Consider the following 24,858-nt stretch of genomic DNA (forward strand, 5'->3'; position numbering starts at 1 on the left):
ACTCATTTTATTATTTCATTTATGCTCAATTTAAATTTCACTTCCAGAAACATCACTGTTTGTTCTTTGCTGGACTTTCATCTTTATTGACCACTTCCCTCTTGTGATTACCCAGCTCTGTAGTACGTCACGTTTATGAATGGGAAACAAGGAAGCAGTACAACAACACCCTTTCCTGTCTGTGTGTGAGCTGAAGAACAGATGCCCAGCTGTTGTGGACACACTGACTTGCTGACCTGCATACTGAAGAGCTAGCAGCAAAATCTATACTTTATTTGCACAGTTACTATATCATGATGATCAAAATTTGAATCGTGTCATGGCGGACTAGTATTTAACTAAACCATGGCGATAGAGCGATATAATGAGAAATATATATTTGGTCTTCATCCCTGGCTCCTGGCGCAAGAGCACCTAAAACCCTGGTAAGTTCCCGAGTGACGGAAGAGTGTCTTTTGTTATTCATAACAAGCCCCTTTCAACCACACCTGAGTTTATGCTAATACGGTGGCTCTGGGTGGGTCCCTGGATAGCTTCAGTGTGGCTGAGTTTACCAGAGGAGCCAACCAGGATTAGAGAGTGAGAACTTTCAGCCCCACCCCCCAACCTCCAAGAAGGGGAGAGAAGCTGGGAATTAAGTTAATCACCAATGGTCAATGCTTTAATCAATCGTGCCTACACAGTGGAGCCTCCATAAGAACTCTACCCAAAGGGGTTCAGAGTGCTTTGGTGTTGGTGAGTGCATTCACGTGCCAGAATAGCGGTGCATCCCAAACTCCAAAGGGACAGACGCATGTGGGACCCTTCAGGACCTCACCCTATGTACCTCTTCATCTGGCTCTTCATTTATAACCTTTATAATATCCTTCCTAATAAACTGGTAATAGCAAGTAAAGTCTTCCCTGGGTTCTGTGAGCCACTAGAGCAAACTATCAAACCTAAAGAGGGGGTCGTGGAAACCCCCAATTTGTAGCCAAGTCAGACAGAAATTTATGTAACCCAGGAATCCAGCATTTGCAATTGGTGTCTGAAGTAGGGGGGCAGATTTGTTGGACTGAGCCCTTAACCTGTGGGGTCTACACTAACTCCAGGTTATTACTGTCAGAGTTGAATTAAACTGTAGGATACCCAGTTGGTGTCTGTAGAGAACTGGAGAACTGCTGGGTGTAGAAAACCCACACATTTGGTATCAGAAGTGTTATAAGTAGAGAAACAGTTTTCCTTTGTAGGGTGACCGAAATCTGTGAGAATCAGAAAGGACAAAGTGCGGACTGCGTACACAGCGTTCTCTAAAAGAGCATTTCTTAAACTATCCCACAGGAGTTAAGGGTACACACACAAAGATTCCATAGTCAAATAAGCCTGGGAGATGCTGGGCTAAGATCAAATCACTTTACTTACCAGCAAGACTTCTTGGAGAATTCAACAAATTGATGTGCACTTTGCACTTACCAGATGGGGATCTAGATGGGGGCTACTACTTCCCACCTTAGGAATGTGTTATAGAAGTTAATTTTCAGACTCACCAGCTGTGAAGAATTTACTATAAATGTAATGTTTTATAACTATAATTGTTACAATTTAAATTCACAAACTTTTTTTTAATTTACAATTTTACAACTGGTACAAAGTACCAGCACATTAAGTGTTTTGTGAAACCACTCCCTTAACAACAAAGGATACCCAATTAGTGACAGCATTACCAAGCGTTTACAGCACACATTATCGGAAAGCACCTGAGCAAAAAGAGTCAATAATCGATAACACACTAAAACGTTTTAAAACTATCGTTTCAAACTGAAGAGAAACTTACCAAGATGTTTGTCCCAGATTTCCCTTATCACAATATAATCAACAAATATGTATAGGGCACCTTCTAGGCTCAAGCCTAAAGACTGTGTACCCTTACTTTAAAGAGCTGACAATTTTGTCAAAATACACAATCTCCATAAGAAGCAAGATACACCATATCTCTATGCCAGCATCTGATTTTCTTCTGGGCAAAATCACCTATGAGCCAGGACTACCCTTCCCCACAGAGCTTCTGTCCTAAGGTAAGAATTCAAAGCTACTATCTAGCACCATGAGCTCTCTGACTTCAAAAATTATAACCTTGCCTGTCAAAACTATTTAAAGGATATTTGCCAAGTCCCTTTTGCATAGCTTGACTCCTTTCCTGGCTAGGCCCCATCCTACTGTCACCAATGTATCAGAATGACAGAATGGGCAATTTAAGAAGACCTCTTATCAGATTCCCCATCAAAATTCTGAAGTTTTTCTCTAGTTAAGAAAACACAGAAAATTAGAAGCAGCAGTGGGGACTGGTTAAAGTAGATAAGAGACAGCAGGAAAAAGATATAGCAAGGAAGGAGATGAAACACTATCAATGAATTGCTCCCACTGGCCTGGAGCAATTTAGTGCACAGATGAGATGGTCCAACACATGCCAACAGCTCACGGGGCATAGAGAATAACTAAGGTCCACGATGTTTAGACATTAAATGATACAGTATTCTATCAAGAAGAGCATAATATATTGTTGTTAAAATCCTTCCAAAAATAGTTAACACATAAAGGATTTTATCTTCTGGGCTTCCCTGGTGGCGCAGTGGTTGAGAATCTGCCTGCCAATGCAGAGGACACGGGTTCGAGCCCTGGTCTGGGAGGATCCCACATGCCGCAGAGAAACTGAGCCCGTGAGCCACAACTACTGAGCTGCGCGTCTGGAGCCTGTGCTCCGCAACAAGAGAGGCCGCGACAGTGAGAGGCCCGCGCACCGCGATGAAGAGTGGCCCCCACTCCCCGCAACTAGAGAAAGCCCTCGCACAGAAACGAAGACCCAACACAGCCAAAAATAAAATTAATTAATTAATTTTTTTTTAAAAAAAGGAATTTTATCTTCTGAGTAACTTTTCTGGGATACTCAGCCACATTTCACAAGTAGAATCTTTCAGTTACAGGAAAATCTTACTTAAGTAGACCATAACATTCCCCGAAGATGGCAATGCTGTTGCTAGTTTTTTATATGCTAATTAATCTGTAAAATGTTAACACTTCATTGCAGTTGTTCCCAGGCTAAAAGGTTACTTACTACTATGAAATGCTTCTAGCATTTTAAAAAGTAGGGATTCAAAAGGAATAAAGGAAGGAAGAAATCAATTAAAACAGCTTCAAATTAAAACCCTATCACACATAAACTCCAAGTCAAGGCATCTTTTCAAGGTTGTACCAGAAAACTATTCAATGAAGTAAGCAAGCAGCTTTCATATTCTACTTTGACAGTCATGGTCCCAAAGCATCTGCATACAGACATAAGTAAATAAAAACACACTTATTATATAGGCATTAATACATGAACATGACCATCATGTAAAAAATCTATCTGCTATTTAACAAGTGGAATCCAAACTCTACTTTCAAATCCAATTGTCTTATGATCTCTCACTTATGGTCACTCTTCACATTAACAATTTTCTACCCATTTAGGTTGGAGTGACCCAGAAGCAGACCCTGACACACGAATCTGAGGGGGTGTCCATATTGGGAGGTGGTCTCTGGAAGCACTGGTAGGGGAGCGGAAAAGGGGGACAGGGAAGGAGAGGAAGCCATAGCGGGCACCTTCACGAGCATTTGCCCCTTTGGGGACATCTGGAAGACTACGCAGAAGGGGCTTCAGGGTGGTCCCAGCAGTGGAAGAGGAAGCTAGGTATTTATCCACTGTCTCCTAATCGACAAAGGTTGAGGGCTATCCAGAGGCATTTACTCCTCAGAATTTCCAGCCTGCTTCAAGTACAAGCTGCTGAGCACCTGTAGTCAGAAAAAGCCCTCAGGTCAAGTCTCAAGTGTTTCAACAAGAAGTATTCCAGAGATGGAGACACAGACAGAACCAGAGATAGAGATGGAAACATAGAAACCCAGGGGAGAGTGATGGGGCTTCTGCAGAGCCTGCTACCTGTGCAGCATTTTAGTCTACCCAAGCTAATATGCAGACATACTGACATGTGTTCACTCTTTGTACACATACGCTCATCTTAACACTCACTGTGTTCTTCACCCTTCTGTCCCTTATTCCTCCATCCTCTCTGGGATGAATAATGAACAAGTATATACATAAAATACATATAAATAAAGTTATTAGAGGTAAATAGGTATAGACTAAGTAAATAAAATTACTAATTAATAAGTAATATTTAATACTTAATTCCTGAACAAAGATTAAGGACAAAATAGTCCAGCTTGATGAGGAAATCCACAACTGATTTGTATACGTGGGAAACCATCACTGGAACTCAGCAATTCCCCAGAGGGAGAAATAATCATTCCTACCAACTTACTATATATCAGTTCCAGAGACAGACATAAAAGTGATGGGTTTTAAAGACAAATTTTGTCCCACCTGTGAGAGCAGCCTCAACTCTGGGTTCACCTACCACGAATCCCTTGTGAGACTGGATCACTGTGTAGAAACTGGACCAGGGGAGCAGATGGAAAGAGGGCAATCGTCTTTTAGACAAAAGAGATTAAAATATTTTAGCTATTTTAAGTTCCACAGAGAAAGCAGCACTTCAGGAACTATTTTTAAATGAAGAAGGAAATCATGGTGATGACCAGGGAATTTCCAGAGAAATTATTTTTGCTGAAGAGGAGAGTGTTACGCTAAATTACATTTATGTACCTGTGGTGAGGGGTGGGGGGAGGGTTAGAGGGAGGGTAAACTCTGAGAAATGGGGTGGGTCTTAGAATGAGGAAAGAAAACAAATGAAGCTAGGATAGGTAGAAGAGATTAGGTCATGAAGAGACAGCTAGAAGGCAATGTAAAGCATGGGCGGTGAAAGCAGGGAAAAGGCATATTAGCAGGTGGAGGTGCAGGCCGTAATATTAGTTTCTTCTCCGTTTAGTATGCCACAATATTGTACATGGGCAAAATACGCACTTGACACTACCTGCTTTCCTTCCTCAAGAGATGAACTTTATGCTGTAAAATGAACCCAAATGCCTTCTATGGCTCAACCATTCACTCAATCAAAGCACTATCCAGACACTGGAAATACAGCAATGATAAAATCAATAAATCAAGTGTCTGTACTCTTGAAGCTTACATTTTATTGGAGGGATACAGACACGTAGGAGGCTAGTATAGCCCAAGCGAGCAGTGGCAGGAGATGATGCCGGATAGAGAGTGTGGGGACCATCTGCAGGGTCTTTCAGGCCACAGGAAGGCTTCTGCTCTGAGTGGGATTCTTTAGAGGGTTTCAAGCAGAAGAGTCACAGGGTCTGACATTTTAAAAGCACTACTGTTTTCTGTGCCGGCAGAAGGAGGGGCATTAGTTAGGGGGCTACTGCAATAATCTCAGTTTCTATAGGGAAGGGATGTGAAAGTGATGAGAAGCGGTGAGATTCTGAAGGTAAGCCAATAAAGGATTTTAATTAATCCCTTATTAATAAAGGATTTTGCTGAAAATGTAATGCAGATTATGAGAGAAGAAGCAAGGGTGACTCCAAAGATTCTGGCCCGAAGGAGTTGCCATTGACTGAGATGGAGAGATGGGGTGAGTAGAGCTGATTAGGAAGGGAGCTCTGGAGTCCGACTTTAGATACACTAGAGGATAGGATGCCTACTATTCATCCAAGTAGAGATATTAAGTTGGCAACTACATATTTAAGACTAGAGCTGAGGGAAGAGGTCTACAAAGGAGATAAAAATTGAGGGATCATCCACATACAGACGAAAGCTCAAGTGGTGGGACCAGATAAACGCCACCCTGTGGTACTCCAGTGACGAAAGATCAGGGAGATAAGAAGGAACTGCAGTGAGCAGTGAGGGGGAGGAGGGAAGAGTGAAGCAGCAGGAAAATCAGTAGAGGGATTTCCTAGAAGCCAACTAAGGTGAAACTCATTGGTAACTTTGATAAGAACTCTTCCAATGGAGTAGTAAAGATGAAAGCCCCATTGGACTGGGTTCAGAGAGAATGGGACCTCAATTAGATAAAGAGAGGAGGGAAGAAAAACGGCTGGAGGCATTAAATATGGACAATTCTTCTGATGAATTTTGCTATAAGGGGAGAAAAGAAATGAGGTTGCAGCTGAAGGAGGAATATAAGGTCAAGGACTTTTTTTTTACATGAAGTTATATATTATTTGCACACTAACGAGAAAAACAATGATATTGTGAGAGAGGGGGTAATGCCGAAGTCATGTCCTTGAATAGGGGAAAGGAGATGGGATCTAATACACCTAAGGATAATTTCCAATGACTTAGCAGTTTCCTTTTCTTCCTGAAATTACATTTCCAGAAATTTCCTAATTCTGAAAAGAGATCTCTCCATACTAAAGCAAACTTTGGCTCACATATAAATGACTGAATCCAAGATGTGTAGCACTGACACTTCAAAAACAATGACTAGAATAAAAAATGTCTAAAGGGGAAAAAATGTCATTTATTTGAAGACTATATGCTATTTTGACAAAATAGATATGCTACTTTTCATCATTTAAGGATCCCTTCTTTCTGTGGGTGTGTACAAACCTTCTAGTTACTTTTTATTGATCTAGTTCAAGGTCTACCAGAGTGTAGAGCTATGCATACCTGGAGGAGCAGACTTCAAGCAGGCTTGAACACTGTTAGAAAGATGGCACACAAGAGAAGAAGCTGATCCACAAGTCATCCAATCTTGCCATAAATACTGAGGAATATGCTGAGGTTGTGAGCAGTTACTCACACCTGCTGGGCAGGCAAGGTCACCATTAAAATAGGGAGGAACCCAGAGGACCCCAGCACCGTCAACAACGTGAGAATGGTTGAACCTGATGGGATCCAGTTCCCAGATGGCATCATCATTGGCAACAGGGCACCTTTATGAGAACTGGAGGCCGGGGAAGCTTGTCCTGCCAATGGGACAAATTCTGCTGGGCCTCCTGCTTTATAGAGCCATTCTCATTTGGTTAAGATCTTCAACTCTCTACTTCCATTAAAGAAACCTGTATCCTTTCCCGTCTCTGTATTACCCTTTTATCAATCACCATCACCCTCCTGACAATCTTACACATAAACATTTTAGATGATGAATACTCTTTATCTCAATAAATATCTTTTCTCACAAATATTAAAGTATGTAGTGAGCAGTGCAAACATATGATTTAACAGAGACCACTGTTTAGGACAAAATTAAATTTAAAAAACCAAAATCCATTTAAAGTTGTTTTAAAGAAAAATATTAAATAAATATTACAAGTGCAACACAGATATGGCACAAACCATGACGGTGGTCAATAAAAGCTTGAAATGTGACAGTGGTAATGAAACCAAAAATCACTGATGTGGTGAAGAAAGAAGAAAAGTCATGCATATCTTAAAATCACTTGATCTTAAAGTCCTAAGAAAGCCTGTACCACAGTCTTCCTCGCTCCTGGCCAAAGAAACAAAAGAACCTTTCAAAGCACTGGAACTGTTGAATGAATCATGCAGCAGCCCTGGGGCCAGGATAAGACTCAAAACAAACCATCCTGCAACTGGCAGGAGGTAAGTGGGTAGATTCCCTGGGTAACACTCCTGAAGGGACAGGCAGCCCCAACGAAGTGATTCTGAGGGAAAGAGGTGTGTGAAAGATCTTTGGAGCTTTCAGAGGATAATCATTTCCAACAACGGGTTCAAGAAATGAGAAAACAAGTTCAGATCAGGGATTCTGATCTCTCCTCCCACAAAGGGAGAGGCAAGAATAGGAAAATAAGGCAAGCAGAGCCCAGTGCTGACTACTTGGCATTTGGATGGTTGGAAAAGCAGGCGTGAGGAAAGAAGTCCCTGACTCGAATAGAAGGGACTCTGCTCTCCCAGTAACCATGGCATCTAAGGAAATGTTGATCCTCTGATATGCAGAAAATAAGGACAGGCCAGCAAAAAAAGGAAAGTGACTTCAAGAACCAGACACACAGAAAGCCAGCCTTAAAATAGGAAGAATGTAAGAGAGGAATATGAGTCAGACCTGTGAAAAGTTAAATTAAGTAAAAAGACTAGAATTCCTCTAATCTGCAGACAGCTTATATCCCAAGGTTCCTTCATAAAGTAGTAAAGTCAAAAAAGACTGATCACATGTCGACAGTGTGGCGTGCGTGACAGGTGAGGCACTGTAGGAGGAGGTGACAGAGAAGAAGAAAGCCCCAGGAACCCACAAACCCAGGCTCTGGGAGAGAATGCTCCCCCGTGGTCGGTCACCACAGAAAGCTTCCGAAGTCATTGGTGGGAACCGGCCAGAAAGCCTCTGCCTCGAGGGTACCTTTTGCCCCATACTTCATCACTTAATGGCTCAGTCAGGATGCTTTCCAAACTGCTTCATTGTTCCGACTTTTGTTCATGTGTTTTGTTTTGTTTTAATAATCTGTGGGGTTCCTGGGCAGTGTGAATATCTCCAGGTCTTCCAGACAGATTCCAGGACCATTTTCTTTTCTTTTCTATATTTATTAATATTAAAGTATCCATAGGACACTGTATAAATCAAAAGGACCACAGTGGACTACATTCCAATTTCTTTGTCAAATAGGACCACTCATCTGACAACAGCTTTTGCGCATTAAAAAACACCAAATTGGGGCTTCCCTGGTGGCGCAGTGATTGAGAGTTCGCCTGCCAATGCAGGGGACATGGGTTCGTGCCCCGGTCTGGGAAGATCCCACATGCCGCGGAGCGACTGGGCCCGTGAGCCATGGCTGCTGGGCCTGCGCGTCCAGAGCCTGTGCTCCACAACGGGAGAGGCCACAACAGTGAGAGGCCCGCGTACCGAAAAACAAACAAACAAACAAAAAACACCAAATTACCTACAATGGTATAGCTTCCTCCAGCTTTTTCAGTTTCATAATTTATTGCATGATAACAGACTGTTATGATTACTAACTGATAAATAGAAGTCAATATTATGCTTGAATTTCTGTGTTTTGTGCTCAAGTAAAACACTTCCAGTTTACAAAGGAAGAGTTCAGCACTTCTCCACAAAGCATTCGGAAAGAGTTTTATTTCCCCCTCCCCAAAATAAAATACAAATTGGATATGTCATTGTAGTTCCTCTAACAATGATTTTTTCATGTATTAGAATCACCAGATGAATGCAACTTACATACTGGTAAAGAAGTATCTTACGTTTGCATAGTGCTACGTTTAAGTTCATCAAACTTATATTTCAGTACCAGCGTTCCTTATGCTTCCTGTCTTTGATCAACAGTCCCTTTAGAAAATAAACTGTAAATAGGACTACAGCTAAAAACAATTTCAAAATGTATAATGTAGGAACTTACCTTAAGAATACATAAATGCTCATCAACAATAAAGATACAGGGCTTCTCTGGTGGCACAGTGGTTGAGAGTCCGCCTGCCGATGCAGGGGACACGGGTTCGTGCCCCAGTCCGGGAAGATCCCACATGCCGCAGAGCGGCTGGGCCCGTGAGCCATGGCCGCTGAGCCTGTGCATCCAGAGCCTGTGCTCCGCAACGGGAGAGGCCACAACAGTGAGAGGCCCGCGTACCACAAAAACAAACAAACAAAAAAAAACAATAAAGATACACACACACACACACACACACACACACACACACACATATACATATACACATTGCAGCATTGTTAAGTAAATACAAGAAAAAGAGAGAGAGGGAGAGAGAGAGAGAGAGAGAGAAGAGAAACCAGATGAAGAATTCCTCAACAGAGAACCAGGTAAATTATGGTAAATCCACAGAATGGAATTCTACACAGCCATTAAAAAGAATGAGATACCTGTATATGCTGATGTGAAAAGCTCTCCCAGACCTCCAGAATATTTTAATAAATGAAAAAGAGCAAGGTACAAAACCATGTATACCGTATGAACCATATGAACCCTTCATATACGGATGGAAATTCAAAATTGTTAATGGTGTTTACCACTGGGGAAAGAGGACTGTAGGAAGGAGACAAGAGATTTTCACTTTTCACTTTTTTATCCTTCTACATTGCTTGAATTTCTCACCAGATTTTGGGGGGTTTCTTTTTGTTTTTTAATTACAAGTTATGTGGTCACAGGAGACATGGACCTTTTTTAAAATTCATCATTTTACTTCATATTGCTTAAAGCTAATAAATATTATACACTGAATTTTTCCTTTAATATTCAATAGAGGATGCTAATGAGCCAATGAATTTCAAAACTAGTGATGAATGGAAAGAATCAAGCTTTTTTGTTTGTTTTTAGGGAATTCCCCCATCTTATTATCATTATTTTTTAAATTTATTTATTTTATTTTTGGCTGCGTTGAGTCTTTGTTGCTGCACACGGGCTTTCTCTAGTTGTGGCGACCCTGCTCTTCGCCGTGGTGCGCGAGCTTCTCATTGCAGTGGCTTCTCTTGTTGCAGAGCACGGGCTCCAGGCACGCGGGCTTCAGCAGTTGTGGCACGTAGGCTCAGTAGTTTTGGCGCACCTGTTTAGTTGCTCTGTGGCATGTGAGATCTTCCTGGACCAGGGCTCAAACCCATGTCCTCTGCATTGGCAAGAGGATTCTTAATCACTGTGCCACCAGGGAAGCCCAAATCAAGCGTTTAAATCTACCTCTCCTATACAAATGGTAACCAAAGGAGTAGATGAAGGAAAGTTTTCTCTTTATAGAAGTATTCCAGCTAACAAATGAAGAAGAAATTTTAAAATTAAAATAGCATTTTGCAACTGCTAATGAATGAATGAATGGATACTGGCATTGATCAATGGCAGCAAACATGACAAAAAGAGAAACAACCAGACATTTCATGCCTCCTGATAGAAGACTACACCACCCACTCACAAAATATTCTTGGCGGGAAAAACCTGAATCTGATCAAGCTTGTCTAGCTCCAACTACCAATTTACAGGAAAGAGAGGAACATGTTGAAAGATACTGCAAGGATGTAATAAGCAAAATCCAGAAAGTGGAAAACTTTAGAGGATAAACAACCACTTTCTGCAACAAATAAATTGCAAAGGAAAAAAGAGAAACGAGGAAAATCTACAGATCAGGGTTTTCCAACAGCAGCACTACTGACATTTAGGATCAGATAATTCTCTCTTGTACGAGCTGCCCTGTGCAGGATGTTTAGCAGCATCCCTGCCCTCTACCTACGACATGCCGGGAACAACCCCACCCCATCCCCCTGCCAAATTAAAAATGTCTCTAGCCATTGCCAAGTGTACCCTGGGAGGCGAAATCCCATCCAGTTGAGAACCACTGCTACAGATTAAGAGACACATCAACTAATCATAATGTGTGGACCTTATTTGGACCTTGATTCAAACTACAATACCAAAATTTACTGTATTTACCATTTACTATACCAAAACAGTAAAAAATATTATGACATTTATGATACAACTGAAAATTCGAATACTGATGATATTACACAATTTTCAGTTATTTTTAGTTGTTTTAAAGGTATTGTAGTTTTTCTTAAAAGAGGCCTTATCTTAATAGATATACATGCTGAAATAGTCACAGATATAATGACACATCACCAGTTCACTTCAGAATAACACCAAGAGCAAGGGAAATGGGGGCAGGGTTAGATGAAACAAGATTGGTCATGAATGAATTGATAATCACTAAGGTGGAGTGATGGTTATCTAGAAGCTTATTATACTACCCTATTTATTTCTGTTTATGTTTGAAAGTTTCTCCAAAAAACCCACAAAAATTGAAATTAAAGTCAAAACCATCATGGTGGCTAGCAACATTCAGATGAATGACAAACCAACCCAGTAAGTGAATCTTCTTTTTTTTTAACATCTTTATTGGAGTATAACTGTTTTACAATAGTGTGTTAGTTTCTGCTTTATAGCAAAGTGAATCAGCTATACATATACGTATATTCCCATATCTCCTCCCTCTTGCATCTCCCTCCCACCCTCCCTATCCCACCCCTCTAGGTGGTCACAAAGCACCGAGCTGCTCTCCCTGTGCTATGTGGCTTCTTCCCACTAGCTAGCTATTTTACATTTGGTAGTGCATATATGTCCATGCCAGTAAGTGAATCTTAACATTCAACTAGTTTCCATTAACCATCCCATGTATGCTTGCTCAAACACATGCAGGGGCTCTCAGAATATATAAACAGATGATTCTAAAAAAAAAAAAAAAAAAAAAAGAAAGAAAGAAAGAAGGAAGGAAAATGGCCCTCAGCCCCATGAAAAATTGTTCAAACTCACTTGTAATTAGAGATATGCAGATCAAAACATGGATACCATTTGTCACCTATCAGATTGGCAAAGGTTAAAAACATGACAACACATCCTGATGACAAAAATGTGGAGAAAGCTGCACTTTCCTACACTGCTGGTGGGAATGAAAGCTAGTCCAACCATTCTGGAGGGAAATCTGGTAATCCTGACAAAACAATGCACTTAATCTTCTGACCAAGAAATCCCACTTCTAGCAATCTAACCTGAAGATATACCTCCATTAATATGAAAATACATATGCACAAGGTTATTCATTACAGCATTGTTTGTAACTATAAAATATGATAAACAACCTAAATGCCCATACACAAGAAAATGGATGAATAAAACAGGGTACATGAACACAAAGGAGTACCATACAGCTGCTCAAAAGAATAAAGAAGAGCTCTAGGAACTGACATGGAGTGATTTCCAGTGTACACCGTTAAGTAAAAAAAAGCAAAGTGAAGAGTATTTATCATATGCTACACAGTGTAAAAACAGTAGATATAAGAAAATACACAAGGATCTGCACATTTGTGGGAAAACGAACAAAAAACTCCACACAGAAAGGATAAACCAGAAACTAAAGAGAGTGATTACTCGTGGGGATCGGGGAGATGGGGGACCGCGACGGGTAGGAGGAGTGAAGAGGGCAAGACACTTCTGAGTATTCCTTTTCATGTAACTTCTGGCTTCTCAGAACCACAGTAATGTTCCACATACCCCAAATATAAACCAACAATTAAAACCAACCAGGACAGAGGAAGAATCCAAAATGCAACGTAAACAGTAACAAATAAACCTGAACTATATTACAAATAAATAACACACTAAAGTAGAAGAAAAGAAGTAAGTTAACTTTAGAAAACGGTTTTCTGCCTAGATACTATAAGGCTAAAAACAAAACAAAAAAACCCCTACACACAAACACTGTAATCTATCTAGCAAGCTGGGTTTCTCAGAAGGGTATGGGTTAGCAATTTGAGAACTACTTTATGTATACAGTAGGATTGAACAAATAAATATATTGTAGATAATGAGAGCTGCATTTCTGTTAGTCAACAAAGTCATAAGTAAGGAAAGGGGGAAGTTTAAAATGAACGCTGTGGTGTTAGATTAGAATCAAAGGTATCACTATAAAGTTTTATGGTTTTAATACAAATAGACATAAACACAAATACAGGTGTGTGTGCATGTGCGTGATTAGAGTATTTCCTAGCTCTGTCCACTGAGAACGACTAGAAGCAATGAGCCTACAGAGTGCCAGACCCTGGTTTCTAACAACGATTCTCCAATAAAAGGAACCAGGGCTCACACAAATACATACAAAAATCATATGTCGGACTTCCCTGGTGGTGTAGTGGTTAAGAATCTGCCTGCCAATGCAGGAGACACGGGTCCAAGCCCTGGTCTGGGAAGATCCCACATGCCATGGAGCAACTAAGCCCGTGCGCCACAACTACTGAGCCTGCGCTCTAGAGCCCACGAGCCACAACTACTGAAGTCCACCTGCCTAGAGCCTGTGCTCCGCAACAAGAGAAGCCACCACAAAGAGAAGCCTGCCACTGCAACGAAGAGTAGCCCGGCTCGCCGCAACTGGAGAAAGCCCACGCACAGCAACAAAGATCCAACACAGCCAAAAATAAATAAATTAATTAATTAATTTTTAAAAATCATGTTACCATTTATTCACACCATAATTAAAGGGAAAAGTATAATATTAATATTAATGGAAAAGTAAGAAGGCAATCACTACATTAATAAAATGTAACTTCCAAAAAGAATTAGATGCTTCGTAGCAGCTTCAACATCAGCACTGACCAACTGTTCAAAAACTGTGCAAATTATTGTGGGGTTTCAACTGCTCAAACCAACCAAAGCTTGCTTTATAATCAAATTCCTTTACTTACTCCTGTTCTGTTCTTATTCTTGAGCCCCACCATGTCAGATCATCAAATATAAAGGCATTCATCCCCTTTAGGTGATCAGTAAACTCAATTTCATACCTAAGAACGCAGGATATGACAGCATACCAAGCAGAAATCTGCCCCAAACTTATGGTTTAAAAATTTTTAAAGCTTGATGAGAGAACTGTATGTTAGTGCCACTAAGCATTCTGAGATAAGACTCCATTTCACAACATATTTTAGTTCAAATAGCAAAATTGAGTATATATGTAGAATACTATTATAAGTGAAACATATGAAGAAAATACTCATATATTCTCCTATGATAAACTGTCACATCAAAAAAAGATGTTGAGAAACTCAATAAATGGACTTTTTTTTTTTTTTTTTTTTTTTTTTTGCGGTTCGCGGGCCACTCACTGTTGTGGCCTCTCCCGTTGCGGAGCACAGGCTCCGGACGCGCAGGCTCAGAGTCCATGGCTCATGGGCCCAGCCGCTCCGCGGCATGTGGGATCTTCCCGGACCGGGGCACGAACCCGTGTCTCCTGCATCGGCAGGCGGACTCTCAACCACTGCGCCACCAGGGAAGCCCATAAATGGACTTTTTGTCTCTTACAGGGAGATACATATTCACCTATTAAGTTTATAATACTAAAAGACTTGATCATTAAGCGGAAACATAGATAAAACAAATTTTAAAAATAATTCCCATCCTTAACATTAAAAAAAATCAAAATACGCTCCAATAAGAAATCCATTATAATAAGGATGAAACAGTTAATTATAAAACTTTTCAAATACTGATTTCATACTCTGTTCCCAAGGCAGTTATGATCATTTTAAACATATTTACGCCAAAGAAAATAATTTTAATAAAGGAAAAAAAGGAAGATGTTTACAGATGCATTTCTCTGGAGCTCTGGCACATCTGTTTTACCTGCATCACACCCCTCCCCCACCCCCACCCCACGATAGAGACAGAGATCAGGTCTGGCTCTATGACCTTCTAGCTCTGCAGCCCTGGGAAAGTTACCGACCTCTCAACCCTCAGATTCCTCATCTGTAAAATGGAGATGATAACAACACTTACCCAGCAAGGTTACAGTGAGAGTTACATGAGTTAATTAATACAGCTAACGCAGTTAGAACAGTGCCTAGGACTTGGTAAAGCATTCAATAAGTGTTCGGCTGAGTACCTGGGACTCTAAGAGTGAGTAGCTGAGAAACTCCTATCCAATAGCATTATTCTAGGTAAAATGCTGCCATCCCCGTAAACCAGGCTCTTCGTTCATTCAAACTTCAGGAATGAAAATTAATATAGGACATTTGTAAATTACCAAAACCACTCAAGCATTTAAAATCATCCCTCACCTGGATTATCACAATAGCTTTCTTACTCACCTGCCTGTCACCTTTGCCTCCCCCTCCAATATTTTCTCCATGTAGCAGCCAGAGTGAACCTTTTAAAGGTTAAGCCAGATCGTTTATTCCTCCACTCAAAATATTTGACTATTTGCTCTGAGTGAAATCCGAAATTTTCTAGTGTTCAAATGGCTCCTTCGCAAAGCCTTCCATAATCACACCGTATGATAGTCTTATACCACCCCCAGTCCTCTCTCTTCTCCTAACTCAATTTTTCTTCACAGCGCTTAGCATTCTTTTTTCATGTATATTTACTCATCTGTCCCACCTCCCCACCATCCCCACCTCCACAGAATGTAAGTTACAGCATAGCAAGGACTTTGCTTTGTTCATTGCTATATTCCTAGCACCAAGAACAGCGCCAGGCATACTGCAAACTGGGCCAAAGCCAACATCATACTCGATAAAACACAAGAGGCAGTCCCTTGTGTCCGGAAAAAGAAATGAAATAAAATTACAAAATACTATGTGTCAGCTACTAAAGTGGCAAATTTTTAATTTTTTAAACTTTTTATTTTAATGTTTGAAGTGTTATAAAGCTTTAAAAAAATCTTCAGTGCCCATACAGCTCAGTGAACTTTTCCATCTGTATACACTCATGTAACAACAACCCATGACCAAGATATAGAACATTTCCTGCACCTCAGAAGCTCCCTTGAGCCTCCTCTCAGTAAATACCCCCAGAGAGGTGAGTATCAATACTAGTCTGACTTCTACCCAATTATGCCTGTACTTGAACTTCATATAAGTAGAATCAAACAGTATATGCTTTCATGTCGGTCTTCTTTTGTTCAACCTTATATCCGTGGGATTCACCCACATTGTTGCATACATCAGTAGTGCATTCCTTCTTTATGGCTAAGTAGCATTCCATTTTATGATTATACCACAATTTATATAATCGACTACTGATGACAGTTAAGTTGCTCCAGTTTGGGGATAATAGGAATAGTGCTGCCATGAATGGGCTTCTGGGTTCATGGGTCTGTCTTTTGGTATCTGCAGAATGGCAACATTTTTGTTTGTTTGGGTTTTTTTGGGGAGGGCTGGGGGGAGGGAGATAATGGTTAATAATACCTTAGTGAGAACCCAGGGAAACGCAAGTAGGCAGTAGGTGAGCGTATAAACTGAAATAACCTTTCTGAAAGACATTCTGGCAATAGGCACAAGAAGCCTAAAAATATCTATGCCCTGTGACTAATAATTCTACTTCAAGGAAATTTCTTATTGAGTATTTACATGGGCCAGATCTTCTTCTAAGTGTTTTACATGTGTTAACTCATTTGATTTATTCTAAGGAAACGATTAGAGATGCTCAACAATGGTTTATTCAGAAGGATGTCAATCAACCATCCATCATTAGGAAATAGAAGAAAAACTAGTAAACAAAGTAAAAAACTAACAAGAGGAGAATGATTTTGAAATGTATTGTACTTCCATGAAATGAAACTCTATGCAGCCACCGAAAATGTTTCTCAAAGATCATTAAAGATATAGGAAAGGGCTTCCCTGGTGGCGCAGTGGTTGAGAGTCCGCCTGCCGATGCAGGGGACACGGGTTCGTGCCCCGGTCCGGGAAGATCCTACATGCTGCGGAGCGGCTGGGTCCGTGAGCCATGGCCGCTGAGCCAGCCTGTGCTCCGCAACAGGAGAGGCCACAACAGTAAGATGCCCGCGTACCACAAAAAACAAAACAAAACAAAAGATATAGGAGAAAGTATACATTAATGAACGTTAGGTAACAGTAGAATACATAAAATAAATTCCTAGTTTTGTTTTATTTTTAAAAAGACATACGTATACCTTAAATGTTAAAATACTGGTAATCACTGGAAGACATGGGTAATTTCATATTCTTGATTCTCTTCTGTACCTCCCAATTTTTCTACAATATGTTACTTTTGCCAATCAAAATGAATATATGACTAACAAGACTAATAAATAAAGGTGTTTACATTATAATGGGGAGACAAAAGACATTATAATACAACTGAATTAGGGCAATGATGCCGTCTTGCATAGGATGATATAAAAGCTCTACGGAAAGACATCTATCCTAGAGATTAGTAGGGGGTAGGGCATTGTCAAGAAAGACCTCCATTGTCTTACTTCCACCAAGGACCCAGAGAGGAAAAACTCCATCTCTAGGTTGGAAGGAACCTTCCCAGGAAAATCCTGTTAATTCCTCAGCTTGCTGCCCCTAGGGTATCAATTATATGTTGTACCCTGGGCACATGTTCTTCTCCCCTCTCACTTACCGAAAAGGCTTAGGCAGACTGAGGGATTGGAATTCCTGAACACCAAGGATGCAGTCAAAGTTCAAAAGCCTCAAACCTGGAGGAAGCTGGTTCCATCTGCCCTCATGCCTGGCTAAAAAGCATCAAGGGAGGATCTTCCTTCCCACTAAGGATAAATTAGGGCAAAAACTTTTCGGATTTCCAGATGTCAGAAACTCCAGGCAGAGTTAACCCAAATTTATACCAAAATCTACTGACTCCTTGAGTTTAAAAAATTCTTCTACTCGAAAAAAATAAAAGCACCAAGAAGTTATACAGGAAAGACAATTCTCTGTATCCACCCTCCTACCCTCTCTTTCTCTTCTGCAGACGGACCATCCCTGGAAACCAAAGGAAAGCTGAGCATGGGGGTTAAAGCTGTACTTTGGTACTTTAGGGCCAATTCTCACATAAACAAATGACAGTTGTTTAATAATTAATACCTAAGGAACATTTTGCTGTGTTCAACAAAGCATTCATTTTGTGGTACAATAAACAAAGTAAATATTCATTACAGGAAAAACATATGGACCCCAAATTACCAATGTTTCATTAAGAATTAAACTTGCTAATAAACATGGCAGGGCATTATCACGAAATTTTCTAACTTTTGACATCTGAATCACATTAACTTATCAAGGATTGCTGGTCAAAAAAGCCCTGGGTTCAAAAAGCACTTTTCAAAGTCACTTCCACAGATACAAAGTCACACAAATCTATGTGACAAAGGAGACCATACTTGTTTTGGCCCTGCTCTCCCTCCTTCACACACACACTCTTTATTCTCCCTTCAACTTCTCCTATTTACGAATTTGTATTTAAATGTATTAACAAAATTCTCCATAAACTACCTGCAGCTTTTCATGGTTATAGTGTTAATTAAATTAAGATAAATGAAATTGTAGTCACAAATATATTAACCTATCAAATCTCTACATTGTACCATGGGACAAATTTCTTATGCAGCTAAAATAGTTCTTTGAAAAAAATAAGAATTTACATAATCACCAGGGATTTGGGTTTTATTCTATATGTAACCTAGATTTTTGGATAATCTCTATTCTGGTTCCTATGATGGGAAAAAAGATGTAGAAATAGAATTGGCAAGACTTGGTATCTTCATATTTCAATTTTACATACAATCAAAATATAGGCGAAACATCGGTTTCAAGTAATAAAAAAAGAACTTTAGATAATTTATTCTTAATTACAAAGCGGCATATTTGCAATAACATTCCCAGCATATACCAGACTATTGAAAGATTATCTGATATACAAAATAAGGATGCTGTCCTTCTTTTACAGTGACAATTTGTTGTGTTTTTTCCCCCTCTGTTGTTGTGCTGTCAGAACTGTGCAACCTGAAAACTGATTAAAACTAGCTGTAGTTGAAAATTAAATAAAACCAACTGTACCTAGCACTAAACACTGACAAGAACGCTGTAATTTAACTGGTTTTCTCTCTCAGGTCCAGTAGAGGGAGACTAAGACATCTGGCCTGGTCGTGTAGCGTTTCTGCAAAATTGGGGAGGGGGGGGAGCGGAGGCTGTATTTAAATGTCCTGCTGTCAATCAAAGGACACTTCCTACAATCACAGTCACCATATCTGCTCTTACCCGCGAGCGTACTCTCACCCAGATACGACACGAAACGGTGCTCGGGAAACCTGCATCACCTAAAAGTGACCGCAGGCTTTGCCACAAGACCCAAATAAGGACTTTGGGAGCCCAACCTCAACTAGTTTCTTTGTTTAAATGCCTGCGAATCCCTCCCACGCCGGAGTCAAGAGGCTGTGGCGCCGCCCTTTATTAGCCTCACACTTTGATTACAAAACACACGAGTCGGCGGCTCGGCGGCGGAGGCGGCCCAAGCTCTCACAAACGTCAAACCCGAAACACAGGCGGCGGCCGAGGCAGAGGGCGACACTCGCCGCCCCCGCCACCCGACCCGAAATCCCCACCGTCCGGCGAAAGTTGGCCCGCACCAGGCCCCCGGGCACTGGCCCCGGGCCGCCCGGGTGTCGCCGGCCCCTCGGGCGACGGGAAATTTCACTCTTTGTAAAGTTTGGGCTGCGGCGTGGGGGCGACGCGGGGGGTTGGGGACGAGAGGCTGTCCCTTCGGGCCCCGCTGCCCACTCCATCCGCTCCACCCCCGCCAGGACGGGTTGCGCCGGGGTGGCGGGTGGAGGCCACGACCCGAGCCGCCCCGCCGCCCCGCCCGGGACCCCCGGCCCGAACTTCCGACTGGCATCTTTCAAGTCCCCGAGAGTGCCTCATCTGTTGCTCTGTTTACTCCGCGGAGCCCCGCCGGGCTGGCGCTACCGACGCCCCCGTCTCAGCGCCCCGCAGCCGAGGAAGTTTGATAAAGACCGGGGAAGAGGGCGCGACCGCGACCCGCTGGCGGAGGCGAGGGGAAGGAGGGCAATTTCTGGAGACCCCGGGCCGTGGCCAGCCGGTCGCCGCCCGGAAGGAAGGCGCGGCGGCCGGCCGGGCACGGCGGCCGGCCGGGCGGCGACTCCGGGCCGGCAGCCCCGGGCGGGCGGGGCGGCGGCGGGCTGCGGGTGCGGCGAGGGGCGGCGGGCCGGGCCGGCGCTCCGCCCGCCGCCTCCGCCGGCGCCTACCCCGGCCGCGTCCCCTCGCCCCGGTCTCCTCCTGCCAACTTCTCGGCTGGTCCTCTTTGTTCCCGTTTGTTGTGGCGACTCTTCGCCCGGCCGGGCGATCCCACCAGCCCCCGTAGCCCGCCCGGCGCCCGGCGAGCCCGGGGCCCCGCGCGCCCCGCTGCCCGGGCCGGGGGATCGGCGCCGGGGCCCCTCGGCGCTCGGCGCGGCGGCCGGGCGGAGGGCGGCGCGGGCGGCCGGAGCGGCGAAGGCGGCGGTTGGCCGGTGGCCGGCGGCGGCGGCGGGGCTAGAAGGGGCTTATTTACCTGCCGTGGAACCAGTCCTTGCAGATATCGCACTCGATCATGAAGCGGTTCACGTCGTACGGCTGCCGGCACACACAGTACACCGGCGGGGGCGGTGGGGGCGCCGAGGCCCGGCCCGGAGCCGCTACCGACACGGTTGCCGCGGCGGCTCCAGCTGCTGCTCCCGCGGCCACCGCCGCCGCCGCTCCGGCCATCTTTAAAAAACACACACACGCTCGCTCGCTGCTCCGCTCGCCGACTGGAGCGAGCGCAGCCGCCAGCCAGCGCCGCCTCCTGCAGCAGCCGGAGCAGCAGCCGCGGCGGCGGCGGCGGCGACGGCGGCGGCGGTGCCTCAGTGCGCGCGCGCGAGGCCACAGCCGGGCGCTGGGTGACGGGGAGGGGGCCGCGGACGGCGGGCGGCGGCGCGCGCACGACGCGCGAGGTCCCGGCCCGGCTCCTTCCGGCGCTCCGCGCGGGGCCGTGCGTCTCGCGCACGTCGTCCTGCCGCCGGCGCGCGCGCCGCGTTCCTCTCGCGTCAGCCCGGCGGAGGGACAGGCTGAAGGGCACGCGGGGCGGGGGAGGCGGAGGGAGGCAGAGGCTCCCTGAGGACACGCGCGGTGGCGCGGCGAGCGCGGCCCCGGGAGGAGGACAGCGGGCGCGTGCGAACAGCCGGCTCCGGCGTTTCTGAGTGAACGCAAAGGCCGGGGAAGTTCCTGCGCAGTGAAAAGCGGCGCACGCTGCGTCTGTGCTCTGGCTCTCCGAACCGAGGAAATTAGAGCCCCACCAGGGCCACCTCCCGACCGGGGGAGAATCTTAAATCAATTAGCAGCCGCCCCGCGACCTCCGTGGGTCCGAGCCTAGGATTAACAGCACAGCGAGCAGGTTATGCCCTGCTGTGGGGCAGGAGTGTGCTGGGGAGTCATTCAAACTTCCAAAACGTCCCACCCGAATTCCCACCGACCGGCCAGGAAATTAGTGTTGATGGAACCACTGGTGGGTGAAGGAGGTTGTACCCAAGAGGAATTCATTTAATGGCTGTGAGCCGAGAGGGACCAGCCTTGAAATGTGGGTGGAGGAAGGACCGGAGAGGAACCCGGCATGTTTATAAACCACGCGACTTAGATGCGAATATTTTCAAGTTCCCAGTTTGGAAGATAAGGATAAAATTCTAAATGACAGTGACACCTCGGAAAGGGACTACTACAAAAACCAGATAATACGGTACTTGGCACATAATTAGGCCACTAATAAAATATATTTGAATGAAAGATGAGATTGATAAGAATAAAAAGAGCTAACACATATCGAATAAAAATAGATTGCCTTGTTATAACTACGCGAATTGGAAGGGATGTTAAGAATTATGGAATCACAGAACATTGTAAATCAACTATACTTCAATAAAATTATATATATATATACATGCATATATATAGGAATTATGGAATCAGATATTTGTAGCTAAATTTCGCAAGCATTTCTGTCGTTGGTAAAATCCCTATAGCTCTCGTCTCATTCAGTCCGAGGCAGAGAACTACTGATCTAGTCTAGCCTTTTTTTTTCTTTTTTTTAACTTACTTATTTTTTTTTGGCCGCGTTGGGTCTTCGTTGCTGTGCGAGGGCTTTCTCTAGTTGCGGCGAGCAGGGGCTACTCTTTCGCTGCGGTGCGCGGGCTTCTCACTGCTGTGGCTTTTCTTTGTTGTGGAGCATGGGCTCTAGGCGTGCGGGCTTCGGTAGTTGTGGCACATGGGCTCAGTAGTTGTGGTTTGCAGGCTCAGTAGTTGTGGCGCACGGGCTTAGTTGCTCCGCGGCATGTGGGATCTTCCCGGACCAGGGCTCGAACCCGTGTCTCCTGCATTGGCAGGCGGATTCTTAACCACTGCGCCACCAGGGAAGTCCCTAGTCTAGCCTTTTTATAATTGAGGAAAGTAATTAACTTGCCTAAAATCTCAGATCTGGGCTTGAGCTAAAGTTTTTAAGTGTCTTGGTTCTACAACCAGTCCTTTTTCTACCACACCATTGCTTGTCACATATTTTGCAGGAAAAGAAACACCTAGAAGTTAGAGTTGACCACAGAGGGAATGAGTTCGAAACATATTTCTACTGGTGAAAAAAGAAAAGTTACTGTAACTCTGGCATATGTTTAGAGGCATCCTGGATTCAGGTAGTGAAAAGAGCCTTACATTCAGACCCTGCTTTGTAGAAGCTGTGTGACCTTGGGCAAGTCACTCCATTTCTCTTGAATTAGATCCTTGAAGATCTCCTCAAAGAAAAATTATAGATAATAATATATTCCTTAACTACCTCACAGAGGCTTTATCATATGCAGAAGAGAGCATGTATTTTTAAAAGTACACTGTAGAGGATGTGTGTTGTCATGGAAGTGCAGGCAGTGAAAGCTATCATGTTGGAGTTGGGGTGAGAAGGGTATCCACACAGGGACATGCCCTGGTAGGGGGTGTTCTCAATGCTGGAAGGGCCGCCTGACCCTGGGATATCACCATGGGTGGAGTGAGGAAGGTGGTCAAGCAGAGGAGGAGGCAGCAGTGGTGATGGGAGATTGGCTATGAACAAGAGGATTGATCCAGTAAGTAAATATATTAAGGAAAATGGGAGCCAATTTCTCACTGTTGAGGAAGAGATTACAAACATAGAAAGAAAACTAGAATGAATCTTTCGGTAGTGAACTGGTAATGGAGGTATCAATCTATTTCTATTTATAGAAATAAATATAGGTGTATAAGTACATGCACACTCTGTCCACTGAGAGGGTCTGGGGCACAACAAAATGATGAGTATATCTAGCCCAGATCTTGCCTTCTAAACACCATTCTCTTCATTTTTCTTCTTGGGAAAACGGCTGATTCCAGGACTGGAGAAGAGAAGTACAGGATGAGACTAGAGCCCCTAGTTGTGCCAGAAAAAAAGGGCATGTGCAAAGAATAATGGGGCATGTCAAAAGGACACAGGCCAACTTGTGTCCCAAATCTGGGACAAAATAAAAAATAATTATGTATTTAGACACACTGAATAACATAGGAAACCATACAGATGTAAATAACACAAACTGAAAGTTTGAAAAGGATTGGAATATTTGCAAAGTATCTCCCCATCAAATTCTTACTAATTACAAAGACAATTAAAGTAACTTTACAGTGGAGAAGTCTGGCAAGCACCATCTTAATCAAGCGATCAAGGGCCATCAGTAATGGGACAAATCAGAATCATGCACCACCTAATAGGATCCAGTGAGCATACTAGCATCACTTCTGTGTATTTTTGCCTGGTCCACTTAGTTGAGTCTCCAGTTTGGAAACACAGCTAGTTTCAAAGGCACATCAAAAAATCAGCAAGAATAAGAACACTATAAGGCATACAAATCTGTAAGGAAAGGTTAGAAAATTGTAAACACAAAGATTTGACCTGGAGAAGAAAAGAATGAAGGCTAGAACTCTGAATAATGCCAAAATTTTAGTGACAATCTCCATGCCTAGTAATTAAGAGCATGTGTTTGAATTCCACAATCTACTATCTCTGTGACAACTTACTGTTGGGTTTTAGTTTTCTCATTTTAAGGGGTGATAAGAATATCTACCTCACACAGTTAGGTGCATTAAATGAGATAACAAAATGCAGGTCACAATTCTTAGTACATAGTAACCCATATAGCTACTAGCTATAATTATGAGTAATTATTTTACTTGTTTATTAATAATAATAAGACCGAAGAGCACCCAGAAAGTTACGAGGGAAGGCTAGGAGAGTATTATTACAAAAAAGGGGGAAGAGAATTTCAGAAAGAAAATATCCTGAGGGAGGGATACATTAGGAGATTGGGACTGACATATACACACTACTATATATAAAATAGATAACTAATAAGAACCTACTGTATAGCACAGGGAACTCTACTCAATACTCTGTTATGGCCTATATGGGAAAAGAATCTAAAAAGAGAGTGGGGGGGCTTCCCTGGCGGCGCAGTGGTTGAGAGTCCGCCTGCCGATGCAGGGGACACGGGTTCGTGCCCCAGACCGGGAAGATCCCACATGCCGCGGAGCGGCTGGGCCCGTGAGCCATGGCCGCTGAGCCTGCACGTCCCGCAACAGGAGAGGCCACAACAGTGAGAGGCGCGCGTACCACAAAATA

The 24,858-nt window shown here is 43.4% G+C and overlaps 1 protein-coding gene across 5 annotated transcripts in view; it reads right to left on the reverse strand.

Annotated features, from left to right (window-relative positions):
* Positions 1-24,858, reverse strand: part of KDM7A (lysine demethylase 7A) — a gene marked incomplete at its 5' end in the record, with an annotated part of 160,877 nt that overhangs the window by 54,669 nt on the left and 81,350 nt on the right. Inside the window, one exon of one of the 5 annotated variants that reach the window (XM_079930972.1) lies at positions 20,731-20,924. The exons of 3 other annotated variants lie outside the window; for them this stretch is intronic. In XM_079930972.1, the coding sequence (XP_079787098.1) occupies positions 20,731-20,924 (194 nt within the window). Of the gene's footprint in view, positions 1-19,424; positions 19,491-20,730; positions 20,925-24,858 lie in introns of those variants that run through there. One more of the 5 variants, XM_079930974.1, reaches the window with a different exon arrangement.

The sequence above is a fragment of the Stenella coeruleoalba genome, assembly GCF_951394435.1.
Source record: "Stenella coeruleoalba genome assembly, chromosome: 9".
In the NCBI taxonomy this organism is placed as follows: domain Eukaryota; kingdom Metazoa; phylum Chordata; class Mammalia; order Artiodactyla; family Delphinidae; genus Stenella; species Stenella coeruleoalba.